Source organism: Bubalus bubalis, chromosome 3 (genome assembly GCF_019923935.1).
Source record: "Bubalus bubalis isolate 160015118507 breed Murrah chromosome 3, NDDB_SH_1, whole genome shotgun sequence".
NCBI classification, from domain to species: domain Eukaryota; kingdom Metazoa; phylum Chordata; class Mammalia; order Artiodactyla; family Bovidae; genus Bubalus; species Bubalus bubalis.
In genome coordinates, this window is record NC_059159.1 from 41,349,379 (window position 1) to 41,375,192 (window position 25,814).

The 25,814-nt window shown below is 51.7% G+C and overlaps 1 protein-coding gene and 1 long non-coding RNA gene across 9 annotated transcripts in view; one reads left to right on the top strand and one right to left on the bottom strand.

Moving 5' to 3' along the window:
• The window catches only part of ABR (ABR activator of RhoGEF and GTPase), a 186,208-nt gene that overhangs the window by 95,163 nt on the left and 65,231 nt on the right, over nt 1-25,814 (bottom strand). For 7 of the 8 annotated variants that reach the window (XM_045164930.1, XM_045164931.1, XM_045164935.1 and 4 more), the window contains exon 2: nt 2,741-2,925. In XM_045164930.1, coding sequence (XP_045020865.1) covers nt 2,741-2,925 — 185 coding nt within the window. Of the gene's footprint in view, nt 1-2,740; nt 2,932-25,814 lie in introns of those variants that run through there. The other variant, XM_045164936.1, reaches the window with a different exon arrangement.
• On the top strand, nt 4,495-8,541 carry LOC123332674. Its single transcript, XR_006549625.2, has 3 exons — nt 4,495-4,667; nt 5,296-5,451; nt 8,111-8,541. It is a non-coding gene; the product is annotated as an uncharacterized LOC123332674 (long non-coding RNA).

Consider the following 25,814-nt stretch of genomic DNA (forward strand, 5'->3'; position numbering starts at 1 on the left):
CTCTCTGCCTGTCTTCGAGCCGGGACATAGGTCTTCTCCTGCCTTTGGACTCAATACGGACTAGAACTTCCACCATCAACTCTCCTGGACTTGGACTGTAACTAACTATTCCATCAGTTCACCTGGGCCTCCAGCTTGCTGGCTGCAGAACTTGGAACTTCTCAGCTTCCATGATTTTAGTGAGCCAGTTCCCTTTAATACATCAATTCTTCTTCCTCTGTATCCTAAAGGTTCTGTTTCTCTGGAGAACTCTAATGCAATGACTTGTTCCTTGGGCTTCCAGGAACAAGTTGGCTACATATTTGGCTGTGGAATGCCCGGCTGCGAAAGGCCATATCTCTGAATGTCTAGAACAATCATCTGACTTGGTCCAAAAATCCCCTTGTTCCCAACGCCCCAACAGGAAGCCTGGCAGGGAGGGGACCTGCCTGGCCAAATGAGCAGAGCCAAGTAGCAGAAACCTTGGCTTTCTTTTTCTTTCCTTCTTCTTTTTTTTTTATAATGCTGAAACAGTTCCTAAGGACTCAGGAAGAAGTGTGTGAACTCTCCAACACCCCATTATAAACAGCAATAGTTTCTGTGTCCACTAGATGGGGCCAGTGGCACAGCAGAAAGGGCAGAAAGGCAACTCAGGAGAGAAGGTAGGCAGGCAGGGGGTTGCATGGGGCTGGAATCTTCAGTTGGGATCTTCAAGTTGGATTAATGCTCCCCAACCCTATCTTGTATCATTTCTAGCCAATGGTGCAAAAGTTAATCCTGGGGTTTCCAAGCCCTTTGGTCAGTTTTCACTGTAGCATCTCTTGGATTTTAGTCCTCAAACCTAGTTCTTCTCTTGTGAGTCACCAAGCAAAATGGGCAGTATTGTAGTAAAGGAAGTCCTTGCCCCGAAGCCCCAGGGCTCCAGGCGGGGGCATCTTCCTGTTATGCCTGGGATCTGTTTCACTAGAGAAAGCACCTGAGTACCTTTCACCAGGGCATCTAAAAGTTGATGGACAAGCATTCCTGCAAGGTAGTCATGTGACAAGGGAAGGAGACAAGACAGGAAGTGAGGAGGAAGGCAGAGAGGGGAAAGGAAACGGCTTTTCTCTCCAGCAAGCAGTTCTAATCTGGCCACACGTTCTCAGCTCTCAACCAGCATTCCTGGTGCTGGGTTGAGTCCTGCAGTGAGTCTTTCTGTGTCTGCTCACAGGGGCAATGACGGACACTCCCCAGGATGTCTCTAAGCCCTGATGTGGTCAGAGACCTAAAGGCAGTGTGGGAAAGCAGTTTTCACCTTGCCTCCCCTGCTTGGAGTCAGTTCAGGTCCCAGAGCACCCTCTCCTCCATTAGTAGCAAATCCTGCCCTGCAAGTCCACGATGGCTGTCTCTCACCTGCCACCCTTCCCTAGGACCACAGGACAACACCCCAGAATGCTGGTTGTGGGGGGCCTGAGCCTGACCAATACCCTTGCCCATCATCTCCTCCTCCCACCTGCCCCCCCCTCATCCCTTTCCAAACTTGTACTGCCTGGCAGCTGATAAGCTCTGCCTAGGCCTCTGTTGCCATGGCAACAATGTGGCTTCCCCCAAGTGGGAAGCTGGTTGCCAAGGCCCTTGTTGCCAAAGGCTATAACAGCCACCCTGGTGTGCAAAGAGGGGGTGAGAGCTCTCCGCAGGGGTGGAGGGTGGCCGAGGAGGTTGGGAGGAAGGGAAGCAGGGGTTTCTCAAGAAATGGTAGAGTACAGGCAGCCTTCCGGCTGGTGCGAGCAGCACTGGGCCCTGAAGGAGAGAAACAAGTATCTCCCGGCATCTCAGCAACTGCTCCTCAAGGGTATTAGAGGGAAGAAAGGGGACTCCCTACAAAACACAGCCGGACAGGGCCCCTACCAAGTAGGACCGAGCAATCCAAGCCCCGCCCCGGGCAGAAGAAATGGTTTTGATTCTTCCCAATTTCAGAAGAACAGCCCCCAGTAACCCCTCTGTCTCACTTGTCTTGTGTATCAGACACGTGGCACAAGCTGGATCCAGACAAAGCCGGTCCCTGTGGCCAGGAACATCATTAACTACCAGGATTGCAAACCTCCACACGTCTTGTCCCCGGGCCTGTCTCAGAGCCCATCCTCAGTACTGCTCGTGAAACGCTTCTCTTTGGAGCAGAGCTCTCACCAGTGGACAAGAGGAGAGGAGGACACCATGAGGGCTCATTCCCTTCCAGAGTCAGCAGACGAGGGATGGATGGGGCCGGGGTCCTCAGGGAATGCTACAGAGGCTGCTCACCGCCCCCCACCCATGGCCGGCACCCAGGCCAGCCTTGGTTTGCTGAGCCAACATCTGTGCCCTTTACAGCCTTTAGGTCACATATGGAGCCAGTGCGCGGCCCGGGGCCCAGAGAGGAGAGCCTGTTCCCTCCACGAGGCCCCATCCTGCTAGAGAGGAGCTGAGAGAGAAGGCTGAAAGAGCTGAGGGGCCCAGGAGACAGGGGGAAGCAGATGGCTGGTAGAGAGGCAGGGACAGGTACGGGGTGGCACAGAGAGCAGCAGGTGGTGGCCGGAGGCGAGGGCTGATGGGGGAGGGCTAGTCTGAGAGCCCAGGACCAGAATGAGACCCAAGGGCACCAAGAATGGCCAGGCCCCAGTTTCCCAAGTCCAGCACCCCAGGAGCACCCCAAGCAGAGCCTGGCCCATGGCACCATGCCTGCCTACCCCTCCTCCCGACAAAACACCCTCTTCCCCAACCTGGAAGGAAAAGCAGGGATACCTACCCCAGGTGCCAGCCCCTCGGGTGGGGTGGGGGAGATGCTGTCCCCGCCGCCCTGGCTCCGGGCGCTGAGCTGTGGCGACATGGTGGGCGACTCGTCGATGTACGGCATGGTCTCCGAGCCCTCCGGGGGCCCCTTCTGCTCCTCATTCCCCTCTGCGTCGTAGTCGTCCGCCCCGTAACTGAAGTCTGAGACAAGGAACAAGAAAGGCCACTGAGAGTCCTCCACCAGGGCTGCCAGGGACTGGTAGCGCAGTGGGCGGCGGCGGCGGCCCCCGGCTGCCATGGCCCTGGCCCCACCATCCACGCCCGGCCCAGGCAGGGCTGCGCGGCCCGAGGCGCCAGCAGGCACCCGGCGCTGCGGTTCAGGGGCCGCGGGGAGTCCAGGGGGGGCGGCTCCGCGGTTGCCACCCGCTTAATAACATGTCAGTCGCGTACTTCGAGCTGCTGTTTCCTTTGCCTCCTGCCTAATTCCAAGTCTAAAAATTAGCAGTGGGAGCAGGAGGCAGGACGCTTCCAACTCTCCTCTCTGAGTCACCATTTTGCTTTTTATAGGGAGCAGGGAGGTGGGGGCGGGCCGAGCGATGTCACTTCCTGCGCCCCTCCTCCTTGGGTACCATTTGTACACGGAGCCCCATCCCTGGCTGGTGGGGAGCAGGGCTGGGTTCAGGGGGTGGGGGCTGAGGAAGGGCCCCCAAGGGAGCCCTCGGCCCTCTGAACAAGGCTCCGCGCAGGTCAGAGCCCAAGGCTGACAGAACGTGGGCGAGAAGGCGGCCCGGGCCTGGCAGGGACCTGGTGGAACAGCAGAGTCCTCAAAAGCCGGCACTTATTTCTGTAATTTCCATGGAGGCTTCCTTCGGAGAAGGAGGGCAAAGAAGGCCGTAGGGAAGTCAAGCTGCCGTTAACCCTGCTGGCACTGCCAGCACCACTCGGAGGCCAGGGCCCCCGCACAGACACCCCCTCCCTGGACAGCAGGCCGGGTCCGTGGCGCAGCCGGGACAGGACAGCGCCTGAGAAAGGCCTCCATCTGACTCCATCGGTTGGGTGGGGGGGGGTCTCTCCTGCAGCGGCCTGAAGGACCCTCCTCCACCCCCACCCCTGGCGGGGTCTGTCCCATCACCCGCTCGGACATCACTTCCTCCAGGGTGCCCTCCCTGGTGTCCCAGCTCAGAATTCCTACAGCGTGTGACCTTCTAGCGCCCCTGGTGATCCTGCCCATTTGTCCCTGAACCCCTGGGGTGGGGACTGGGTGTCAGCCCTCACTGAGGGCCCAGCACCCACGGCTAACGCGCGGCAGGGCCTTGGGAACATGTGCAGAGAGTGAATGGGCAGAGGAATGCACTGTGCTGCTCGGGTCCAAGGCTGGAGCCAAGTTCTCGGTGGGGGCCCTGGCTCCTCTGCTGTCACAACACGCCGGCCCCCGGGGCAGCCGGCAGCCTGAGAATGGTGTCAACGGGTCACCAGGGCGCCGGCCACGGCCACACTCAATCCAATCTGGCCCTTTGGCAGCTGAGGCCGCCCCCCCACCCCCAACGGCCTCACTGCACCTGTTCCTGCTGACTTCCTCTCCTGTGCCGACGGCCCACTAAGCTGTCAGGGCCCTGAGCTATTATTTTTTTTTTTTCTCAGGACAGGCACGCACGTGAAGAACCACAGGACCTAGCGACCCAGCCGCTGGGATATGTGTGCCCTGCACTCGGGAAATGGGACCCACTGATGGGGGCGCACAGGAATTCTCCTGTTTCCAGGGGCCGAGAGGGAGGAAGAAAAGCCACAGCATTCAGCCTGCCGGAGTCTGGCACTGTGAAGGAGCCTGGCTGTTTGGTGAGATGCACTCACTCTGGAGAAGCACAAGGGAATGAAACGCCACATTAACCCTCCGTCTGTCCTCCAGGAGGCTCCAGGCTGCCCTATTAGTGCCTGGAGTCAAGGTAAGGGGTGTGAGCCATGGTGAACCCTGCTCTGGGCAACAGTTCAGACTCCAGCAGGCTGCGCTGATTCTCCTCTACACTGACCAATTCCCAGGGGTCACAGGACCAGCGCCTTCACTCTCAGGATATTTCCCCAGGGCAAGGGCAGAGGGGCCACAGGGAGGGTGGTGAGGCTGGACTCTACTGCACAGTCTGGAACTGCCTGGGTCATGACAGGGTGGGAAGTTTGCTGCCAGCTTCCCCGATGTGTGCCCAATTCATCCTTATCAGAGTGGGGGCCATGGACCACAGCTCAGCCCAGACACATGGGTGAAGCTGCTCTCACTACCACCAGTTCACAGACGGAGTCTCTGAGTCTCAGAGAGCTTTGCACAGAAAGGATCTCAACCCAAGTCTGTCTGTCTCCAAATGCCATCTTTCCCCTTCTGAATCTCATTACTTTCTAGAGGAATCTCTTTCCATCAGTACAAGGATTGGAGAAGAAGCCCTGCTTGTCAGGGGAGGCTGACCAAATAGGCGAGGGAAGAGTGCCAGCCACAGCAGCGGGGATGCCCAGGGGTGGAAGAGAATGCCCATGGAGCTCTCTGCAAATTCTCCTGGATACTGCCCCTTTCATTTCACACTCCAGGAGACCCCAACAGCCCAAGAAGCCAGCCAGAGACCCTGGAAACTCCTACCAGAGAAGACAGACCTACAGAAAAGATAGAGACACCACCCCTTCGAGAAGGAAGGAGCCCTAGGAACTTGGAGGATGTAAATCTGCCAAGCACAGCCTTCAGTCTGCGTAAGTCCCCAGACAGGAAGGCTGAGTGGACATGGCTAGGCCACCAGGTGTCAAAAGAGGGAGAAGGCGATTTCCCTAATGGTCCAGTGGCTAAGACTCTGCACTCCCAATGCAGGGGGCCCAAGTTCCATCCCTGGTCAGGGAACTAGATCCCACATGCTACAACTAAGAGTTCTCATGCCACAACTAAAGATCCTGCAAGCTGCAATGAAGATCAAAGATCCCGCGTGCCACCACTAAGATCCAGTGCAAAATAAATAAATACTATAAAAAAGAGAGAGAAGGTAGAAGAGGCTGCTGACAGCCAATATCCATTTCCCCTCCTAGTATCAGAAATCTCATTATCTTGGAGTGGCAGTGCGCTCAGTGGCTGCTCTTCCTAGCGGTACAGGGTATGTGATGAAGTTCTGGCCAATGAGTGTTAAGTGGATATGTGTAGAACTTCGAGGAAAGTTTCTGAGATTGTTTCACCTATAATGTATGTTTCCCCCGTCCCCATGCTTCCTCCTTCTGTTACCAGTTTGGAAAGCAGATAGGATGGCTGGAGCTCCAGCAGCCATACTGAACCATGAGGTGACCCTCAGGATAGAAGCCAGTGCTGAATACAGCTGAGCACAAAGCTAGGAGCCTGGGCCAGTGATGGTACAGGGAGCCAACATACCACCCCAGGGCTGTCTATCTCTGGACTTCTTCTACATGAGAGAAGAAAAATGCCTGTTATTTAAGTCACTGTTATTTATTTTTTATGTTATATGTAGTCAAACCTAATTATAACTGATCCAGATGGTTTTCCTTGACATTCTATCTGGGTGCTTTTCCTACTGCCTTCACTGTTCCTTCTAGTATCCTTGGTAGAATCCTCTTTCTCTGTCCATCCCTTAAAAAAAATTCCTTTTCTTTTGTTTTTTTGGCCACACCTTTGGCTTGTGGGATCTCTGTTCCCCAACCAAAGATTGAATCCATGCCCCCTGCAGTGGAAGTGCTGAGTCCTAAACACTGGACCACCAGGGAATTCCCCCAAACTATTATTCCTACACATCTTTACAGGCTTCCCTGATGGCTCAGTAGTAAAGAATCTGCCTGCCAATGCAGGAGACGTGGGTTTGATCCCTGGGTCGGGAAGATCCTCTGGAGAAGGAGGTGGCAACCCACTTCAGCATTTTTGATTGGGAAATCCCATGGACAGAGGAGCCTGGCAGGCAACAGTCCATGGGGTCCCAAAGAGTCAGACACGACTTAGTGACTAAACTACACATCTTTATAATAGAATACTGCTTAGCAATAAAAGGGAAAGCTACTGAGACACAAAGAAATGATTCTTCACAGGCATTATGCTAAGTGAAAGAAGCCAGATACAAAGGAACACATCTTGTATGGCTCCACTTACATGAAGTTCTAGAACAGACAAAACTAATTTATGCTTGAAAAAAAAGAAAAAAGAAAATAGCAGTTGCTTGTAGGGGTCAGGTGGGGACAGGATTTGGCTGGAAGGAGCACAGGGAATTTTCTAAGGAGATGGAAATGTATCTTGACAGGGATATGTGGGTACACAGTGATGCATTCATCGACTTCATCAAATAGTACACTTAAGATTTGTGCATTTCACTAAATGTTGAACTCTAGTGATTGATTTGCGTGTTAATGTGTCGAAGTGAAACATACCTAATGTTTGCAAGTTACCCTGAAATACATACAAAACAAGATGTATTGATGATGTTCAAGAGGGATGGATAGATGTGTGATAAAGCAAGTGGAGAAAAATGATAATTATCGACTCCAGATGGTGGGTCCATGGGTGTTCACTATAAGATACTTTAAACTTTTATGTAGGCTTGAAATTTTTCACAAGAAAATGAGGGGGAGAAATTTATGTTCTCCAGGCTTCTGTCACTTCTTTTACTCCCCTCTCCCAAATTTTGTTTATATTCCAGGGAGAGGTCTGGGCTACAGACCCATCTCTTTGATTGTTTCCTGCACATCTCCACCCCCAGGAAATTCAAACCCAACCTTTCCCTGAAGTTAATGTGCTAGATTACTCAAGTTGGAAACCAAGGAGTCATTCCAGATTCCTCCCTCTTCCTGTTCATATTCTACACCCTGAGATATCCCCACTCCCCATCCTTTTTCCCATCCCCATCAACTCTTACAAGGACAATACCAACACTCTTTCCCTGTGAGTGCCAGACTACAGATCTGATGATTCAAAATTCAACAGTTCCCCATTCACTTCAAGGGCACAAGCCAAACTCCTCAGCAAAAGGCCTTTCATGGTCATCATGTGACTCTCCCTTTACAGAGTCATATTCTGCTGTTCTGTAATATCAGACACTTTCTAGGTATGTTCCTGCAAGCCCCTAGAGATAGATATATATCCAAATCCTAACCTTGGCACTGATAAATGTGACCTTATTTAGGAAAAAGTTCTTTGTAGATGTAATTAAGTTAAGGATCTCTAGAAGAGATGATTTTAGACTAACTGCATGCATGCGTGGTAAGTTGCTTCAGTCGTGTCTGACTCTTTGAGACCCTATGGAATGTAGCCCACCAGGCTCTTCTGTCCATGGGATTCTCCAGGCAAGGACACTGGAGCGGGTTGCCATGCCCTCCTCCAAGGGACCTTTCCGACCCAGGGATCGAACCCGTGTCTCCTGCATTGCAGGTGGATTCTTCACCGCTGAGCCACCACGGAAGCCCTCTAGACTAAGATGGACCTGCATCAGATGACGTGTCCTTGTAGGTAAAGCAGGGAGAAGACACAGACACACAGAAGAAGGTCACGTGCAAACGGAAGCGGAGATTGGAGTTATGCGGCCAGAAGTCAGGGGACGCCTGGAGCCACGTTGGAAGAGGCAAGCAAGGATTCTCCCCAGCTTAGTGCCTTGGCAGGGAGCATGGCCCAGCCAACACCTTGATTTTGGACTCTGGCCTCCAGACTCTGAGCAACTAAATTTCTGTTGTTTTTAAGTCACCAAGTTTGTGCTAATTTTTTCTACTGGCAGCCCTATGTCATTAACACAGTGACCTAACATGCTCGTTGTTTCCTACCTCTGAACCTTTGCCCGTGCTGCTCCTACACCTAGAACCCCCTCTTCACCCCTTGTCCGCCCGGCAAAGTCCTATTTAGCCTTCAAATACAGCTCAATATGAACCCTTCTCCTATGAAACTCCTTGTCTCCTTCATATAGAAAGTGCTTTTGCAATCCAATGAGAAAAACTCAACTTGCTAAATGAGTTAGAGAAATGAACAGAAAATTAAAAGAACTCTAAGTGCCCAGTGAGTAATATGTGTGTGTGTGTGTGTATATATATATATATATAAAATGTTAAATGTAACCTCAATTGTAACCAAAGAAAATGCAAACTTCTATACTTTGCAATTTTCCTATCAAATCAGCAAGGAAAATACCCAGACTTGTACGGGGACAGGCATTCTTAGAATTTCTTGGAGGATATGTACAACTGGCACTTTTCTGGAGCCAGTTTGGTATCAAAAGCTTTAATAGTTGGTATAGTTTTTGTTTATTTTTTCCTGCACTGGGTCTTCGTTGCGGTGCATGAGATTCTCCAGTTGTACAGGATGGGCTTACTTGAGGTGTGTAAGTAAGGGCTCACTTAAGGTGAGGGGCTTAGTTGCCCCACAGCATGTGGGATCTTAGTTCTTCAACCAGGAACTGAACCCAAGTCGCCGGCACTGGAAGATGGATTCCTAACCACTGGACCGCCCTGGAAAGTCCTGGTACAGATTTTAACCCAGCATAATCTAAGACTGTGTACTAAGAAATTAGTTGTAAATGTGCATAAAATAAAGTTATAAGATTATTAATCACAGGGGTGTTTATGATTGTGACATTAAAAACAAGCTGAATGATTAATTATAGGGAATTATTGAGTAAATTATGGTATTTCATCAAGATGAACTACTATGTAGTCATTAAAAATTATATGGATGATTTACATCAGCTTATTAAGTAAAAAAAGAAATTAACAATAGTATGTACAGAATGTTGTTGTTTAGTCGCTCAGTCGTGTCTGACTCTTTGCCACCCCATGGACTGCAGCACACCAGGCTTCCCTGTCCTTCACCATCTCCCGGAGTTTGCTCAAACTCATGTCCTTTGAGTCGATGATGTCACCCAGCCATCTCATCCTCTGTGGCCCTCTTCTCCTCCTGCCCTTGATCTTTCCCAGCATCGGGGTCTCTTCCAATGAGTTGGCTCTTCACATCAGATGGCCAAAGTATTTGGAAAAAAAAAAAAAGTTTATATGCTTATATCTGTATGTTGCCTGAAAGGCAACAACACAAAACAATTATAAAGCATTCAGATTCTGAGGATTTGGGAGAAATCATTAATAATTCATAGTCTCTGTTCTCTACGCTACTAGCAGACACTGCTTGTCTTCTACTCGGTATCTAGCTTCCCTCATGCTGGTTTTCTATGAAGTGACAATGAACCCAGTCCCAGGCGAAATATCCACTTTCTCTGCCTCTCTTACAACCAGGAATGGCCACTTGACATAGTTCTAGTCAATGAGATGCTAGTGAAGGCCTCTGGCAAAGCCTTTGCTTTAACAATTAAAAAGGGACTTTTCACCTTCAACTCAGATGTGATGACTGGAGCTACAGCGGCCGTACCGCTGCTCTGAGGAAATAATCAAGAAAGAACACAGACATTTCCCTGATGCTACTGAGCCACTTTCACTTTCACTGAGCTAGGAGCCACACTAGAAACAGCCTACCTCATTTCTTGCTAAACAGGAACTATAAGCCCCTATATATTGGATTTCCTGCCAATTAAAACGAACACAGTCTTAAGTGAAATCCTTACAGCCCAGTAGAGGAAGACAGTCCAGTAAGCACAAAAACGTCCTAAATGCTATGACAGAAGCACCTCACAGGCAAGGCAGAGAGGTGGGAGGAAGAAACAGGATGGATGAGGGAGTGGCTGGATGGGCTTGGGTGATACTCCAAGGAAGGTAGTTTACCACTGTGGCGAAGAACAAGAACCCTGGGTTCACACAGGTGCGGCTCCAATCCGGGCTCCATCACTTCCTAACTGCTCTGTGCTCAGAGGCAGCCACTTACAAATGGAAATTGGTTGCTGTGAAAGAGGATGACGTAGAGATGGAACGCACAGGGCTACTTGGAGGATTAAGCTGGATAACGCAGGCAAAGCACTTAGCACATAGTAAGCACCCAATAAAGCTTAGCTGCTATTATTAATATAATTAATTGAATAAAGATGTGTGGGTGCTTGCCAGGCAGATGGGGGACAGGAGCAGAGTTCTAGGCAACGAGAAGAGGCTTGGCAAAGGCACAAAGTGTGAAACAGCAGGGCCCCTTAGGGGGACTATAAATAGCCTGGCCTGGCTGGAAAACTGAGTGAGCAGAGGGAGTGAGGGGCAGATAGCGCTGGAGAAGTGGGCACAGACCAGCACACCGAGGGCCTTGTGAGCTAAGCGTTAGGCAGGACCCACTGGGGAGAGTTGATTTGAACCATTATCCACAGTGGGGTCTCACCAGCCACATTGTTGCCAAGCATCGCTAACTTTAGATAATTCTTCCTGATGCGTATGTTCCTGTCGAGTTACAATGCAGGCAGCATCCTGTGACCTCCAGATTGCCTAAGAATCACCCAGATTGGGACCACATGTGATCACAGAGTTAACCTATTTCAGGCCTGTGATGGAGTCTGCCAGATGCCAGGATATGAACCAACCAGTGTCAGACCATCTCAGACACGCTCCTTTTGGGTAATGTGAAGAGGTGGCCAGAGGTGGTAGGTTCAAACCCAAATGACCAGCCCTCACTTCTACCACCTCCAGCTCTAGTGGGCACAAGGGGGAGGAAAGGGCACCCAGATGGCTGGAGGCACACAGGTGTCAAGCTATTTACAACCTTGTCCTGAGAATGTCCAGTGACCGACCGATGGACATCGCCAAGAATCTATCCTGGTATCCCGACCCACGTAAGAGATGCTGAGGACAGCTTGAGGGATCTTTCCCATCTCCTCTTGGACACTCTAAGAATCTGTGGGTACAGGATAAAGATGAGTTCCAGGTGTGGAATGGTCCTTCCCTACCAGCAGGGGAGGGACAAAGGCTGATAAACTCATTTTCTGCCTTAGAACTGACAATGCGAGTGGGGGTGGGGAAACCTTTGGAGACAGCAGAGGGAGGCTCAGGCCTGACCATGCTTCCCACTAACGCAGCATCAAACATCTTCAGAGAGCATCAAAAGTCTCTGTATGTAGAGACTTTCCTGGTGGGCCAGTGGCTAAGACTCTGTGCTCCCAAAGCAGGGGGCCCAGGTTCAATCCCTGGTCAGGGAACTAGATCCCATATGCTGCAATTAAGAGTTTGAATGCCGCAACTAAAGATCTCGAGTGCTGCAGCAACAAAGATCGAAGATCGCCGAACTCATACCCGGTGCAGCCAAAAATAAGTCTCCGTATGCCACTCACTGTGTCAGGTGGTAACAGAGCCAGGGGCACAGACTCCATCCCCGCTTCCCGACCTCGCAGGGTGGTTCTAGCATCACTGCCATCCATGCCTTGTCAAGCCCTGGGCTGTGCACGCACCTCTTTTCACCTTCAGAGCAACTCTGTGATAGACGAATCTTACAAACAATATGCTGAGCAAAAGAATCCAGACACAAAGGAGCACACACTGCATGATTCTATTCCTATGAAGTTCAGCAGCAGGAAAACAAACCGATGGTGATGAAAGTTCACAGGAGAGGCTACCTGGGGGCGGGCTGAGGGAGGCAGTGGGTATTGACTGGGAAGGGGCATGAGGGAACATTCCAGGTTACTGGAAACATTCTACAACTTGATTTGGGTGGGTACATGAGTAGAGGTATGTAAGAGTTCATATTAAACTGTATGCTTAACATTGGGCTTCCCTGGTGGCTCAGCAGTAAAGAATCCACCTGCAATGCAGGAGACGCAGGTTCTATCCCTGGGTTGGGAAGATCCCCTGGAGTAGGGCATGCAACCCACTCCATTATTCTTGCCAGGATAATCCCATGGACAGAGGAGTCTGGCAGGCTACAGTTCATGGGGTCACAAGAGTCAGACACTACCTAGCAACTAAACCACCACCACATGCTTAACATTGGTGCACTTTAAAAAGATTTTTAAGGGACTTCCCTGGTGGTCCAGTGGTTAAGATGCTGAGCTCCTGATGGAGGGGGCCCAGGTTCCCCGCATGCCACAACAAAGAGTCTGCATGCTACAACTAAGACCCGGCATAACTGAATAAATTTAAAAAAATTTTTTTAATTAAAAAGAAAAAAATAAACAAATTAAGCAGTACCATTATGATTCTCATGTATAATCAAGGAAGTGAAAGCATAGGGGGCTAATTCAGTTGCCCACAGTTTAAAAGGCTGTTAAATGGAGAACCAGTCTGAATACTAGTGGTGTGACTCTAGGACCTGTGCTTCAACCATTATAATAGGTACGACCTGTACAAATAGGAAGGGGAGAAAAAACCACCACCTGGGCAGGTTGCTCTCAGGGCCCATGAGGGGAAGAGGCAACCTGTGTCAAAGCCTGAGGGAGAGGGCCAGTTGGCGAAGGGTCTGGGGGCGCCTTGAAGAACTGAGAGAAGAGGAGAAGGAAGAGGCCGTTCCCTGAGGGGACAGAGCTTCAAAACGGGGCAGGACCACACCCTTCTGCTCGGGGCACTGATGAACAGGCTGGTGAAGCTGAAGCTGAGGTCCTGGAATCCCTCCTCCTGCACCACTAGAGTCCTTCCAATTTGCCATTCCTGTCACTGTTGTTAAGTTGCTAAGTCGTGTCCGACTCCCAAAGACTGTAGCCCGTCAGGCTCCTCTGTCCATGGGATTCTCCAGGCAAGAATACTGGAGTGGCTTGTCATTTCCTCCTCCAGGGGTTCTTCTCGACCCAGGGATCAAGCCCGCATCTCCCGCATCGCAGGCAGATTCTTTGCCGCTGAGCCACCAGGGAAGCCCATTCCTGTCACTATCTCTCAGCAAATGGTTCTGCCCCCTTCTCAGACCTCCCCTGGATGCTGGGCAGTGGATTCAGGCCGGCGCTGATTCAGGCCGGTGCTGACGCTGCTGTGAAACCATGCGCAGGTGGTTTCCCGATGTTAGCCCCTCCCCCAGGAGGTACGCAGAGCTGCTGCGCGTGCGCACTCAGTCACTTTGGTCATGGCCAATCTTGTGACACTATGGACTAGAGCCTGCCAGGCTCCTCTGTCCATGGGGCTCTCCTGGACAGAGGGGTGGGTTGCCATGCCCCCCATCCAAGGGATCATTTCCCCCCAAATCCTCAAACTCCCCCACCTTCCCAGCAAGCAAGGACACCTCCGACAAGTGGGGTCGGTTCTGAGGCTGACGACCCCCAATGGTGGCCCTCATCTCCTTCACACAGCTGAGGGGTACACAGGGCTATGAACCTTGTCCTCCCCTCCCCCCACAATCTGGTGGAAACTAAGACAGTCAAGGCAGACTCGGAGTCTGGAGCTGAGCAGCCACAGAACCCGGAAAACGGCTCTGCGGATCATCAGCTAGTCGGCTCTGGCCTCTCTCTGAGCTTCAGTTTCTTTGAAACAAGAATAACAGTGTCATGTCTCAGGCTGGCTGTGGGACATTAAACGTCATGGGGGTGAAAGAACTTGGACAGCATCTGGGCAGAGCAATCCTCAGTAGAGGTCGGCTGAAGGCACCAGAGAGCGGGCTGGACACCTTCAGGGCCCTGTGACCCCAGATATCCCATTGGGAGTCCCCTCAGAGGTGGCATGGCACCAAGGTGAGGCCTTCTGAGACCAGCATCTTTCCCACAGGTCAAGTCGCCTCATTCTCAGCACCTCCTGCTCCACAATTGATGGAAGAGGGAGCTGGGAGCCAGGACAGGACAGAGGTCAAGGGCCTGGGCTTTGAGTCAGACTCAGGTTCCAATCCCAGTATTGTCACTTAAAAGCCATGTGACCTTGGGCAAGCTACTTGACGTTCCAGAGCCTCAGTTTCTTCATCTGTGAAATAGGGATAACAGACAATGCCTATACCTCATGAGGTTTTTGCGGGGTCCCCATGAAAAAATAGAGCTTCCCAGGTGGCACTAGTGGTAAAGAACCTGCCTGCCAATGCAGGAGAAACAACAGACACTGGTTCTATCCCTGGTTCAGGAAGATCGCCTGGAGGAGGGCATGGCGACCCACTCCAGTATTCTTGCCTGGAGAATCCCACGGAGCTAGGAGCCTGGTGGGCTACAGTCCATAGGGGTGCAAAGAGCTGGACACAACTAAAGCAACCCAGCATGTAGCATGAAAAAATAAGGGGCTTCCCTGGTGGCTCAGTGGTAAAGGATCTGCATGCAATGCAGGAGATGTGGGTTTGATCCCTGGGTCAGGAAGATCCCCTGGAGAAGGAAAGGGTAACCCACTCCAGTATTCTTGCCTGGGAAATTCCATGGACACAGGAGCCTGGTGGCCCATGGGGGTGAAAAAGAGTCAGACACCACTTAGCAACTAAACGACAACAACATGAAAAAATAAATGCAAAGCAAGGCACCTGGTTCACGACAGGTGCTAAATTAAAAAGTAACTATTATCCTCACTACCCCAGTCTTCTTGCTGAGCAATAAGGGCCCTTCGGGATCTCCTAGTCCTTGAAAAACAAACAAACAAACAAACAAAGCAAATCGGAGCATTGAAAACATACAAATGGGCTAGGCTCCAGCAGGCTTTGCTTCATCAGTAGACCCAACTGTTCATTGGTCAGCCTGCACTCAGTAGGCTTAGCATCAAGCAAGGCATCACAGGCCACGGGAATATTTAAAATTTGAACTTGGGAATTTCCTGGTGGTCCAGTGGTTAGGACTCGGCGCTTTCACTACTGTGGTACAGGTTCGATCTGTGCTCAGGAAATTAAGATTCTGCAAGCTGCCCAGTGCAGCCAAAATTAAAAATATATATAAAAAATAAATAAAATAAAATTTGAACTTCAAGACACCAGTTCCAACCTTTTCTACACATTGGAATTCCCTGGGAAGTCTGGTGTCTGGCTCCCAAGCAAGAGGTCCATATTAAATTGGTGAGGGGTGGCCAGGGGTGTAGGGCTGTTAAAAGCTCCCCGGGTGATTCTAATGTATTGTAAGGTTGAGAATCACCAGTTTCAGACAAGGACCCCGAGGTCACAGCCCCTAAAGTCAAATGAAACCCAACTCCAAAACAGCCCCAGGAAGCCATCAGCCAGGCTGTCTGACAAGTACAGGAAAGGTGACTTGTAAGAGGCACGGTTTGACTTAAGCCCTTAAGGACTGGAAGGATTGCTGGTGAAGAGGCGAAGGAGGTGCACAGTCAGGGCTTTACTCTGGGCGGGCACAGGGGGCAGCCCCTGACCCATTCACACGGCGGGGTTGGGGGGCTCAGCCTCGGCCTGCAGCAGCTGCCTGGACCGCAGGATGGTCTCCTCCTCACCCCTAGGCCTCCAGGCAGGCCTGGTGCAGGTGGACTAGCCGCGCGAAGGAGCAACAGGAAGACAGAGCAGAGGCGCCCCGACAGCTGGTTCCAGGAGGTGCAGGCCGCTCAGCCCGAGCGCTCGGTTCTGGCTCCGCCCCCGCTGCTGAGAACAGGCTCAGACCCCCCGCGGGGGTGCGGCTCGGCCTCTCTGGTTGCCATGGTGACGCGATCCTCTCCTCCACCTCCCGGCTCCCCCGGGGAAGGAGGCAGAGACCGTGGCCGCCTGGAGAAGCCAGGACTCCAAGGCCTGGAACAAAGGAGTCCTAGGTTTGGGGGCAACCGTAGCAAGGGCCGAACAGGCAGGAAGAGGGATAGGGAACCCGCCAAAGCCGGCCCTGGGCAGAAAAAGGAGAGCGGCTTCACAGTGTCCAGGCTCAGAGAGACAAATGAGAAATGCTATTATCTGCACCATGTTTAACAGTACATATCAAGCCCACAGCCAGGATTTCATTTCATTCTCAAAACCCAGGGATGTTGTCAGAGTAGATATTACTCGCCCATTTTACACAGGGGAAGACTGAGGCTCAAAGAGGTTCTGGGTCTCAGCCACAGCCACTTGGCTAAGAAACAACTGAACCACACCATCAAGCCTGCTCTTTGGACCAAGTCTATTGCTTTTTGTACTTGACCTAATTCCCCATTCAGGTAGAGGGGCCTAAAATTCCTAATTATCCTGTAGGAAATGCAGTTATATGTCCACCAAAACATATAGGAATAACGGTGCAGAATGACTAGATGACCTCACCACAGTGGAGAAAAACCTACTTCATGTATAAATGGGCAACAGTCGTTTAACAAACAGCTCCTAAATTATGTACCAGACACAGTGACAGGAACAGACCCCAAGCAGGACTCAGTATCCCCAGCTGTGCTACCATCAGCCAGTCAATGGGATATAATGAGTGGACACTGGGGCCAGAAGTCAGATCTGGGTTCTGGTTCCAGCCCCACACAGCCTCTCCTTCCTCACTGTAAAATGGGATGATACGGCTGCCCTGCCCAATCCACAGGGCTGCCCTGAAGATCAGGGAGGGATAGCAAACAAGGAGAGTATTCACAAACAGTACATTAGCCAATCAGACCCAAAAAAGAAGAAAAAAAATTCTACGAAGAAAGTCAAGTTCATATTCATTTGGTCTTTGGTATGTAGTCCTCCTGAGATGGTAAAAGAATCTGCCTGCAATGGGGGAGACCAGGGTTCGATCCCTAGGTGGGGAAGATCCCCTAGAGGAGGGCATGGCAACCCACTCCAGTATTATTTGGAGAATCCCATGGCGGGCTACAGTCCCTGGGGTCACAGAGTCGGACACAACTGAGAGACTAAGCACAGCACAGCACATACTCCGGCTTCCCCACTAGGTGGCAGAAGTCTGGAAGACAAAGATGGCCGTCTTCTATTCACTTCATTTTATTCATGGCACTCAGGACAGCATTCACACACAGTGGATCCTGGATAACTGTCAACCGGCTGATACACTCCCTTAAAAATCCTCTAATCTCTTCCCATAATAGCCATTTCAATTACTTAGGGTCTGAGGCCAGGAGGTCACTGATAAATCCTATAGGAATTCTAACCTTTGATAGAGTTAACAGCTTTCCCTTGCCTTCTGCTTCCCCTCTGAACTGTCATGAATTGATAACAAGTAATGATCCTGGACTGATCTGATTTATTAAGGCTCTGCTCCTCCTCCTCCTCTCTCCCGGCTTGCTGGTAGGAAATGCGACTGGGCCCCCAAGGGGGAGAAGCAGCAGCAGCCAGGAGGCGACGCACGAGGAAGAATCAAAGGACCATTATGACAATGACCTTCGGATCCAAGTCCACTTATCACCGGCCTGGGCTGGCCTCATCAGGGCCCCTCTCCCATATATGGTTTCATGAGTCCTTGGGGGTATTTATGAAAAATTAAATGACTCTCAATCTAATGCTGAGAAGAAGGCAGGGCCAGTTCAGAGGACAAATATCTAATACAAGGTCCAGAGAGGTTGGTAAGACGTTTAAAGAGGCCTTCACACATTGGTGGCAGCCAGGATCAGAATCTCTGCCCCCACCTTTGACATCATCCCTTCAATCCCAGAGCCTGGCGACTCCAGGCTCCCGCCTCTCTCTGCAGAATCAGCCAAGACATTCCCAACCTGCACACACTTGCACACCCTCACCCGGACATCCTCAGACACCCTGCACCTCTGTGCATCGCTGCCCGGCTTGCTGGTATTCAGTCCAAGCTGCTGGTGCTCCACACAGAGTCTCCCTAGACCCTAAAAAAAATCTCTATGATTGTCCAGGGTCATAAGAAGGTACCTCAAAACTCACTTCCTTCTCTCTTCCCTTCAGAGGACCAGGGGTTTCGCCTGCTCCAGCTTCCTTTTGTCACCCACTGACGGGAGATGAGGGGAACTCCCCAAATCAATGGCTGCTTCCTGAAACACCAAAGTCATCTTTCCTCTGGGTGGTGCAAAGCCAGGTGAGGGCTAAGCTGGGGAAGGGCAATGGGGTTCCCCCAGCCAGCTCGTTTCTGCTCTTTGCCCACATGCACACACACACATACACAGACACGCCCACCTCCTTCAGGCTCTGACACCTCTGCCTCCCCCTGCTCTGATCAGCCCTTGTACACAATTCTCTTTCTTCTTCCCCTGCGGCAGTGACCTTGGAGGCCAAGGATTCCAGACGCTATAGCCTCCATCAGGCTGGGTCCCTGAGTAACCCTGTGGAGCAGACCCTGCCATACTTGCCGTGGACCAGCGTGAGCAAGCAGCAAACCTTGCCTGTGCTCAGTCACGGGGATTTCAGAACCACGTTGGTTCCCTGGTATCACCAGCCTGCCCTCCAGCTCCTCCATGGGAGGTCAGTCGGCCACCCTAGTCTCAGAAAGGTTCCATGTCCCCTACCCAGCGCCTGACAGTCCCTTCCTCCCAGGACGACCCATGCCGGGCTCACGGTGCGCCCCTGCTGCTCTCCTCCTGTTCCGAGAGAGAACCAGGGACACAGCACCCTCTTCCAAAGGCAGAGGGGAAGGAAATCCGGAATGTCCTCAAGCAGCAGGCTGAGGCCAGGAGTGCTGACGTCTTAGTTTTGGTAGAAATAGACACCAGGGCGCCAAGCTTGGTGAACCACCCACTCTCCCGGGGCAGAGTCAGAGGGCCCATCCCTGGCCAAACCCCAAGGATGGCCTATTGCTGATGTCTGAAGCAAGCCCCACGTAGACAGGAAACACCCATGTTCACTACAGCACTATGCACAACCATCAAAAGGTGGAAGCAACTCAAGCGTCCACTGATGGATGAATGGATAAACCAATCGTGGCATATATACACTATGGAATATTACTCAGCCTTGAAAACAAAGGAAATTCCAACATGTGCTACGATGTGGATGAACCTCGAGGACATCACGCTAAATGAAATAAGCAGTCACAAGAAGACGGTAGGATTCCACTTACAATGATGTTCTTAGAGTAGTCAAATTCAAAGACAGGAAGCAGAATGATGGTTGCCAGGGGCTAGGGGAGGGGAAAGAAGAGGGGGTTAGTGCTCAGTGGGTGCAGCCTTTCAGTTCTGCAAGATGAAAAGAGTTCTGGTCATGGATGGTGGTGATGGTTGTGCAACCATGTCCTTAATGCCACTGAACTGCATACCTGAAAATGATTACGATGGTAAATTTTATATGTGTTTTACTGCAACTTTAAAACTAGAATAAAACATAACTTAAAAAAAAAAAAAAAAAAGCACATAGCCAGACTTCCCTGGTGGACCAGTGGCTAAGATTCTGCACTCCCAATGCAGGGGGCACAGGTTTGATCTCTAGTCAGGGAAATAGATCCCACATGCCACAGCTAAGACTCAGCACAGTCAAATAAATAAACATTGTTTTAAAAAAAGAAAGAAAAAAAAAAAGAGCACAAAGGGAAGGAGCAACAGCAGAGAAACTCTTTCATGGGAATTAGCAGAGGGCTTCCCTGGTAGCTCAGCTGGTAAAGAATCCACCTACAATGCTGGAGACCCCAGTTTGATTCCTGGGTTGGGAAGATCCCATGGCGAAAGGATAGGCTACCCACTCCAGTATTCTTGGGCTTCCCTGGTGGATTAGACAGTAAAGAATCTGCCTGCAATGGAGGAGACCTGGGTTCGATCTCTGGGATGGGAAGATGCCCTGGAGGAGGGCATGGCTACCCACTCAAGTGTTCTTGCCTGGAGGATCCCATGGGCAGAGGAGCCTGGTGGGCTGCAGCCCATGGGGTCGCAAGGAGTCGGACACGACTGAGCAACTAAGCAGAGCATAGCACAAGGGGACTAAACTAGACCCGGAGCCCATCAGCTTCCAAACACGGCCTTTGAGCCACCTTCTGAGTTACAAAGCCACGTTCCATCTTCATAGCTTGTTTCAACTATGCTGCCAACTTCCTGGCACAAGGCAAGCCTGGCTCTGCTCTAGGTAGGGGCTGCCAGGCATTTGTCAGCTCCAATTTCAATACTCCTTCCCCCACCAGGCGGCACCCAGGCGCCCACTACAGGTTCAACCTGCCAATGCCAGTGGCAATGTCCTAGGGAGCATGCAGAACCCCAGGGGTCACAGCCAGATATGATACTTGCCCCAGGTCACCCCTGGCTGTACCCCTACCCCTCTGCCACCCCCAAGTCCTCCACTCACATCACACAGCTCCCTCCTCCCACCTGGAAGCAAGAGATGCCTTACCTCACACAGGAAGGCAGCCTCCTCTGAGATTCGAGCTCAGGACCAGACATGGCCCAGAGGCTGGCCGGGGGCAGAGATTAGGAGGGGCAAGTGGTGGCAAGGAATAAAGAGATGTTTCAACTTGGCGCTCATAACAAGGGCGGCTGTAGACCACAGGTCAGACAGGATAGGAGAGAGAAAGGCAGCGAGCCTCCAGGGCTGGCGGGACCCACCCTACCCCTGGAGCTACCTGTGTGCAGGCAGACGTTGGGTGAGGCCAGAGCTGCAGGGGCTGTTAATTACCTCGGCTCCCTGGAGAGTTCCTGAAAATGTCCCTTCGTGCCTGAGCATCTGAGCAAGGGGGAGGGCGGGGGAGTGGGCACAGCTCCCACAAAAACTGGCTGATGTCAGAGGCCACATCTCACCCGCAGGACCTGTTGGCAGGCAGTGTGCGCAGCCCAGCCTCTCAGAAAAATAAAAACAAGATTCTGAGTTGGAGGCAGAAAAGGGTTACAAGATCCGGAGGCTTGCCTTGGGAGCCATGAAACGGCACAGCTGTGTCCTGTGCTTTCCTAGCACTTGCTCTGGAACCTGGCTGCGTGTGGATGCTAAGTTGCTTCAGTCATGTCCCACTCTTTTTGACCCTATGGACTGTAGCCCACCAGGCTCCTCTGTCCATGGAATTCTCCAGGCAAGAATACTGGAGCGGGCTACCATGCCTTCCTCCAGGGCATCTTCCCTACCCAGGGATCGAATCTCTTAAATCTCCTGCATTGGCAGGTGGGTTCTTTACCACTAGCGCCACCTGGAGCTTGGCTCTGGGAACACAAATCCCAGTTTTAGCTGTGTGATGTCAGGCAACTTGCTTAACCTCTCTGGGCCTTAGCATCCTCCTTTATAAAATGAAGATAATAATAATAAAACTATTTCATAGAGCTTTTGGACAGTTAAATGAGTTAGTCCAAGTAGAGGCGCTAAGACCATTGCCTGAAAGTGAAAAGTGAATTCGCTCAGTCGTGTCCGACTTTTTGTGACCCCATGAACTGTATGTAGCCTACCAGGCTTCTCTGTCCATGGGATTTTCCAGGCAATAGTACTGGAGTGGATTGCCATTTCCTTTTCCTGCCATGTAGCAAGTAAGGTTGGTTGTTGTTATTGTTGATTTCATTATTTTTATTATTATCTTACTTCTCCCTACAATCCTGCCGCTGGGGAAGATAGGCAGCTCAGTTGGTCTGAGAGCAGCTGCACGTTGTGTGGGCAGCACACAGGTGACCCAAGCACCAAAAGAGGCACAAGGGAATGGCCCCTCCCCACAACAACTGTGCTCCCACTTTCCCTGCCTGCTCCTCCTGGGGCCACTCTTCACCCTCAGCCCTAGATCTGAGCTCCTTCCTGGAACCTTGGGCCCTTTGATACAACTAGGCCAGCCATCCAGGCTCAAGGTCTGCAGTTTAATATCCTCCACAGCTCTACACCGAGCGCCCGGCCTCCTGGGAGACACACAGGGAGGCAGGGAAGGAGGAAGGGCATCACACACAGGTACAGGTCCCCCTGGGCCCCCGACAAATACACAGGGGCCGCCACCAACACAGAGAAGCTCCCAAGTAGAGCCACGAGCCTTCCCTCCCATTGCCACCATACTGGTGCACGCGTGTGTGTGTGCATGTGTGTGCAGACACATATGCCCATACACACTCCTCAGGGTGGGCCACACAAGCTAACTCACTATCAGCTTTCCAGAAGGTACAAGCAGAGATGGTAGAACATTTTGGTCAAGAACTCATACTCTGGAGCCAGACTGCTTGGGCTGGAATCCCCAGCGCGACCTCTTAACCCGCTGTGTGACCTGGAGCAAGTCGCTCAACCTCTCTATGCCTGTATTTCATCTTCAAAATGGAACAGTACCAACCAAACTCCCAGGGATTCTGTGAAAATGAAATAAGTAACATCTAAAGTGCACTTAAGAGAGTGGCGCCCCTCTCTGGGTATTAACTGCCGGTAGGTACTCTGCCTCATACGCTCAGCAAGTCAGATCTCATCACTGACTGGCAGGCTCTCCCTGAGGGTCTAGCTGTCCTCTGCTTCTACATGTTACTCCAGACCAGTCCACCAGACCCCTCTCTGCTGAGAACTCATCTGGCAATTGGTCCGCACCCCTCGAGGGCCCCAGGCAGAAATCCCCGGCTGTCTCCATACCAAGTCTGGACTTTGTCAACGCCCTGTCCTGACCTCACCAACTGCTTCCTGAGTTTGCCTCTGTCCGCAGGCAACACCCACATCTCTCATTCTTCCCGTTCAGAAATCAGAAATAGCTCCAGTCAACCATTCCCCACCTAGAAACTGTTTTTCTCTGGGGAGAGAGATGGCCAAGATTTTTCCACTAGAAGACGTACTGCGTGTCTCTTCACTGGACATCCTAAGAATCCCTGGTCCTAAGGGCGTCTAGAATCCAAAAGAACGCTGGACATAAAATGTGAAGATTTAGGCTGAGGTCTTTGGGCCAGTGACTTAAACTCTCCGGGCCACAGGGCTTGCTCCCCTGCGGAACAGGGACAGCATCACCTACAGCCTAGTCAGTGTAGCGGTAAGGAGACGATGAAATGAGGAGGCAGTGTTTAGTGCGCCACCCAGCACACAGAAGGTGCTCAGTGTGGCTAGAATGTGGACTTTTGACCTCCTTTCCCACTGCAGGCAAAATCTGAACTAAGTATTAAGAGTATGGTGCTGGCTTGGCCAAGCAGCCATTACCTTTAGCAAGACGATGAGCTCTGTCAGGTGGTTTGGGGGGGAAAAAAAATCATGATGCAGCCTGAGCAGCTTTCATTGGCTGGGATTCAGAGGAGCCCTCCATTCTGGGTGAAAGGTTGCATCCTGGTCCCCTCCCTTCCCCTAGAAGCTGGCGGACTTGGTCAAATCACCCACAGCCCCCAGTATGAGGTGGAAGGGAGTCACTTGTGTCCTCCGTCACACACACCCAACCTGGGCAATGTCAGTTTCTGGAGCAGCTGTCTATCAAGCCCACCTGAGCAGATGATGCATCTTCCCCTGGAAGGGCTGGGAATTCAGACCCCGTGTGCCTATCCCAAGTCATCATCCCAAGGCAAGAAAACCACACCCTGCGACTAACCCATCCTTCTCACTGGTTTGAAGCCTAGTGGTCACCATAGCAACTGGCTCCCGCTCCAGCCTGCCAGGCGGGGCTGATGCAATTCTCAGGCAGTGAGCAATTCCAACTCGGCTCACACCGCTCTGCTCCCATTCGGGGGCGGGCAAGGGGGGAGAACAACTGAAGAGGGAAGAGAGGGGCGCACTTTACAGACATCTCTGCTCTCCCCCAGTGCTGCCTCTAGGGATCTAAGGAAGAAAGAAGTGGTTTCTCCTCCCAGGTCCCTAACAAATACAGTGTAACTGCAGTGGCTGTCATTCGGGGAAGATTCATCTCCAAAGCCTCAGGAGACCTGGAGGGGCAGGGGACACACCGAACCCTGGGCCTCTCTACCACATGCGGCGCCCTTTCCCCCTTCTGAGCCGGCACCCCCCGGCTAGGCATGCCCACTTTGCTCAGCCCACAGGCAGCCCTGCCCTGCCAAACCCAACGGCATTAATACAACTTTACACTTCTCTGCTCAGGTGTGTTCTCTGCCTGGGTTCCATCAACCTGGACCTCTGTGCAAGCTAGAACATCCCCAGGGTACCACGGAGCGCCATCCTCCCAGCTCTCCATCCCACGCCACAAGGGTCTCTGGCTGCCCTGGGGAGTCTCATTCACTGGCTGGAGTCAATGTGAGATAACAAAGTACTCCACCAAGGACATACTGGCCAAGAGCCACTGACCTCTTAGAGCACAAAAGTCTTGCAACCAGAAGAAACAAGCCCTCAGAAAGGATGGGAGTTGAGTCACCGGCTCACAGCACATACACACACACACACACAGATACACATAAGGAAATGGGGATGGAAGCCACAGCCTGACGATACTAGTGGTCCTCTCTAGCCTCCCCGTGCCTACCCATGGATGCAGGCTCTCCCTCCTGAGGCCGCAGTCCTGCCGAAGATGCCTCTAGTGCCAGGAATGCTTCCCTCCCTTCCATCCCAACGGCCACTTCCCGCCCTAGGCTCCCTCCTACCTGGCCCGCATCAAGGGCATCCACCCAATCAGGAGATGGGCCTCAGCACAAACAGCCCTGCTCTGGGACCTTGCACCCTGCTCTGGGAGGAGATGTGCAGGCTTGCCAGTGCGGGGAGGGAAAGCACATCTCCATGGAACCCTCCCCCGTGTGCCTTTAAGGGCCGGTCACACTGGGCCCTCCCCGTGGTCACCCTGACAGATGCGGAAAGTGATTAATTTCAGGGGCCACTAGGGAGATCGAGCTGGGCTATGGGATGTTCCGTTAGCACTTCCTGCAGGGGGGGCTTCCAGGACTATCGAGAGCAGATGGGCAGAGTCGGTAAACTATCAGAGATGGAGGTGGTTCTCTAGATATACGGATCAATGAAGTAGACTCGAGAGTCCAGAAATAAACACATCCATGTATGGTTGGCTGATTTTTGACAAGGGTGCTGAGATCATGCAATAGTTTTTTCCAACAAATGGTACTGAGGCAACTGGATATCCACCCACGAAAGAATGAAGCTGGGCTCTTACTTTATATCACACACACAAATTAACTCAAAACGGATCGAAGAACTGCAAAACTCTTAGAAGAAAACAGGGGTAAAGCTCATGACCTTGTATTCGGCTAAGGATTCTGAGATAAGACACCAAAGGCACAAGCAACAAAGAACACAGAGATAAACTAGACGCCATCAAAATGGAAAACTTCAGTGCTTCACAGGGGGACTTCCCTGGAGGCTCAGTGGGAAAAAGTCCGCCTGCAATGCAGGAGCTGAAAGAGACCAGGGGAAGCAGCTTCAATCCCTGGGTGAGAAAGATCCCCTGGAGGAGGAAATAGCAATCCACTCCAGTATTCTTGCCTGGAAAATCCCATGGACAGAGAAGCCTGGTGGGCTACAGTCCATGGGGTAGAAAAGAGTCAGACATGACTGAGCAACTGAGCACGCATGTGCTTCACAAGACACCATTAAGAAAGTGAAAAGAAGGACTTGCTGGTGCACGGGTTCAATCCCTAGCAGAGGAACTAGATTCCCACATGCCAAGTGGCACAGCCAAAAATGAAACAAATAAAATACGCATAACATA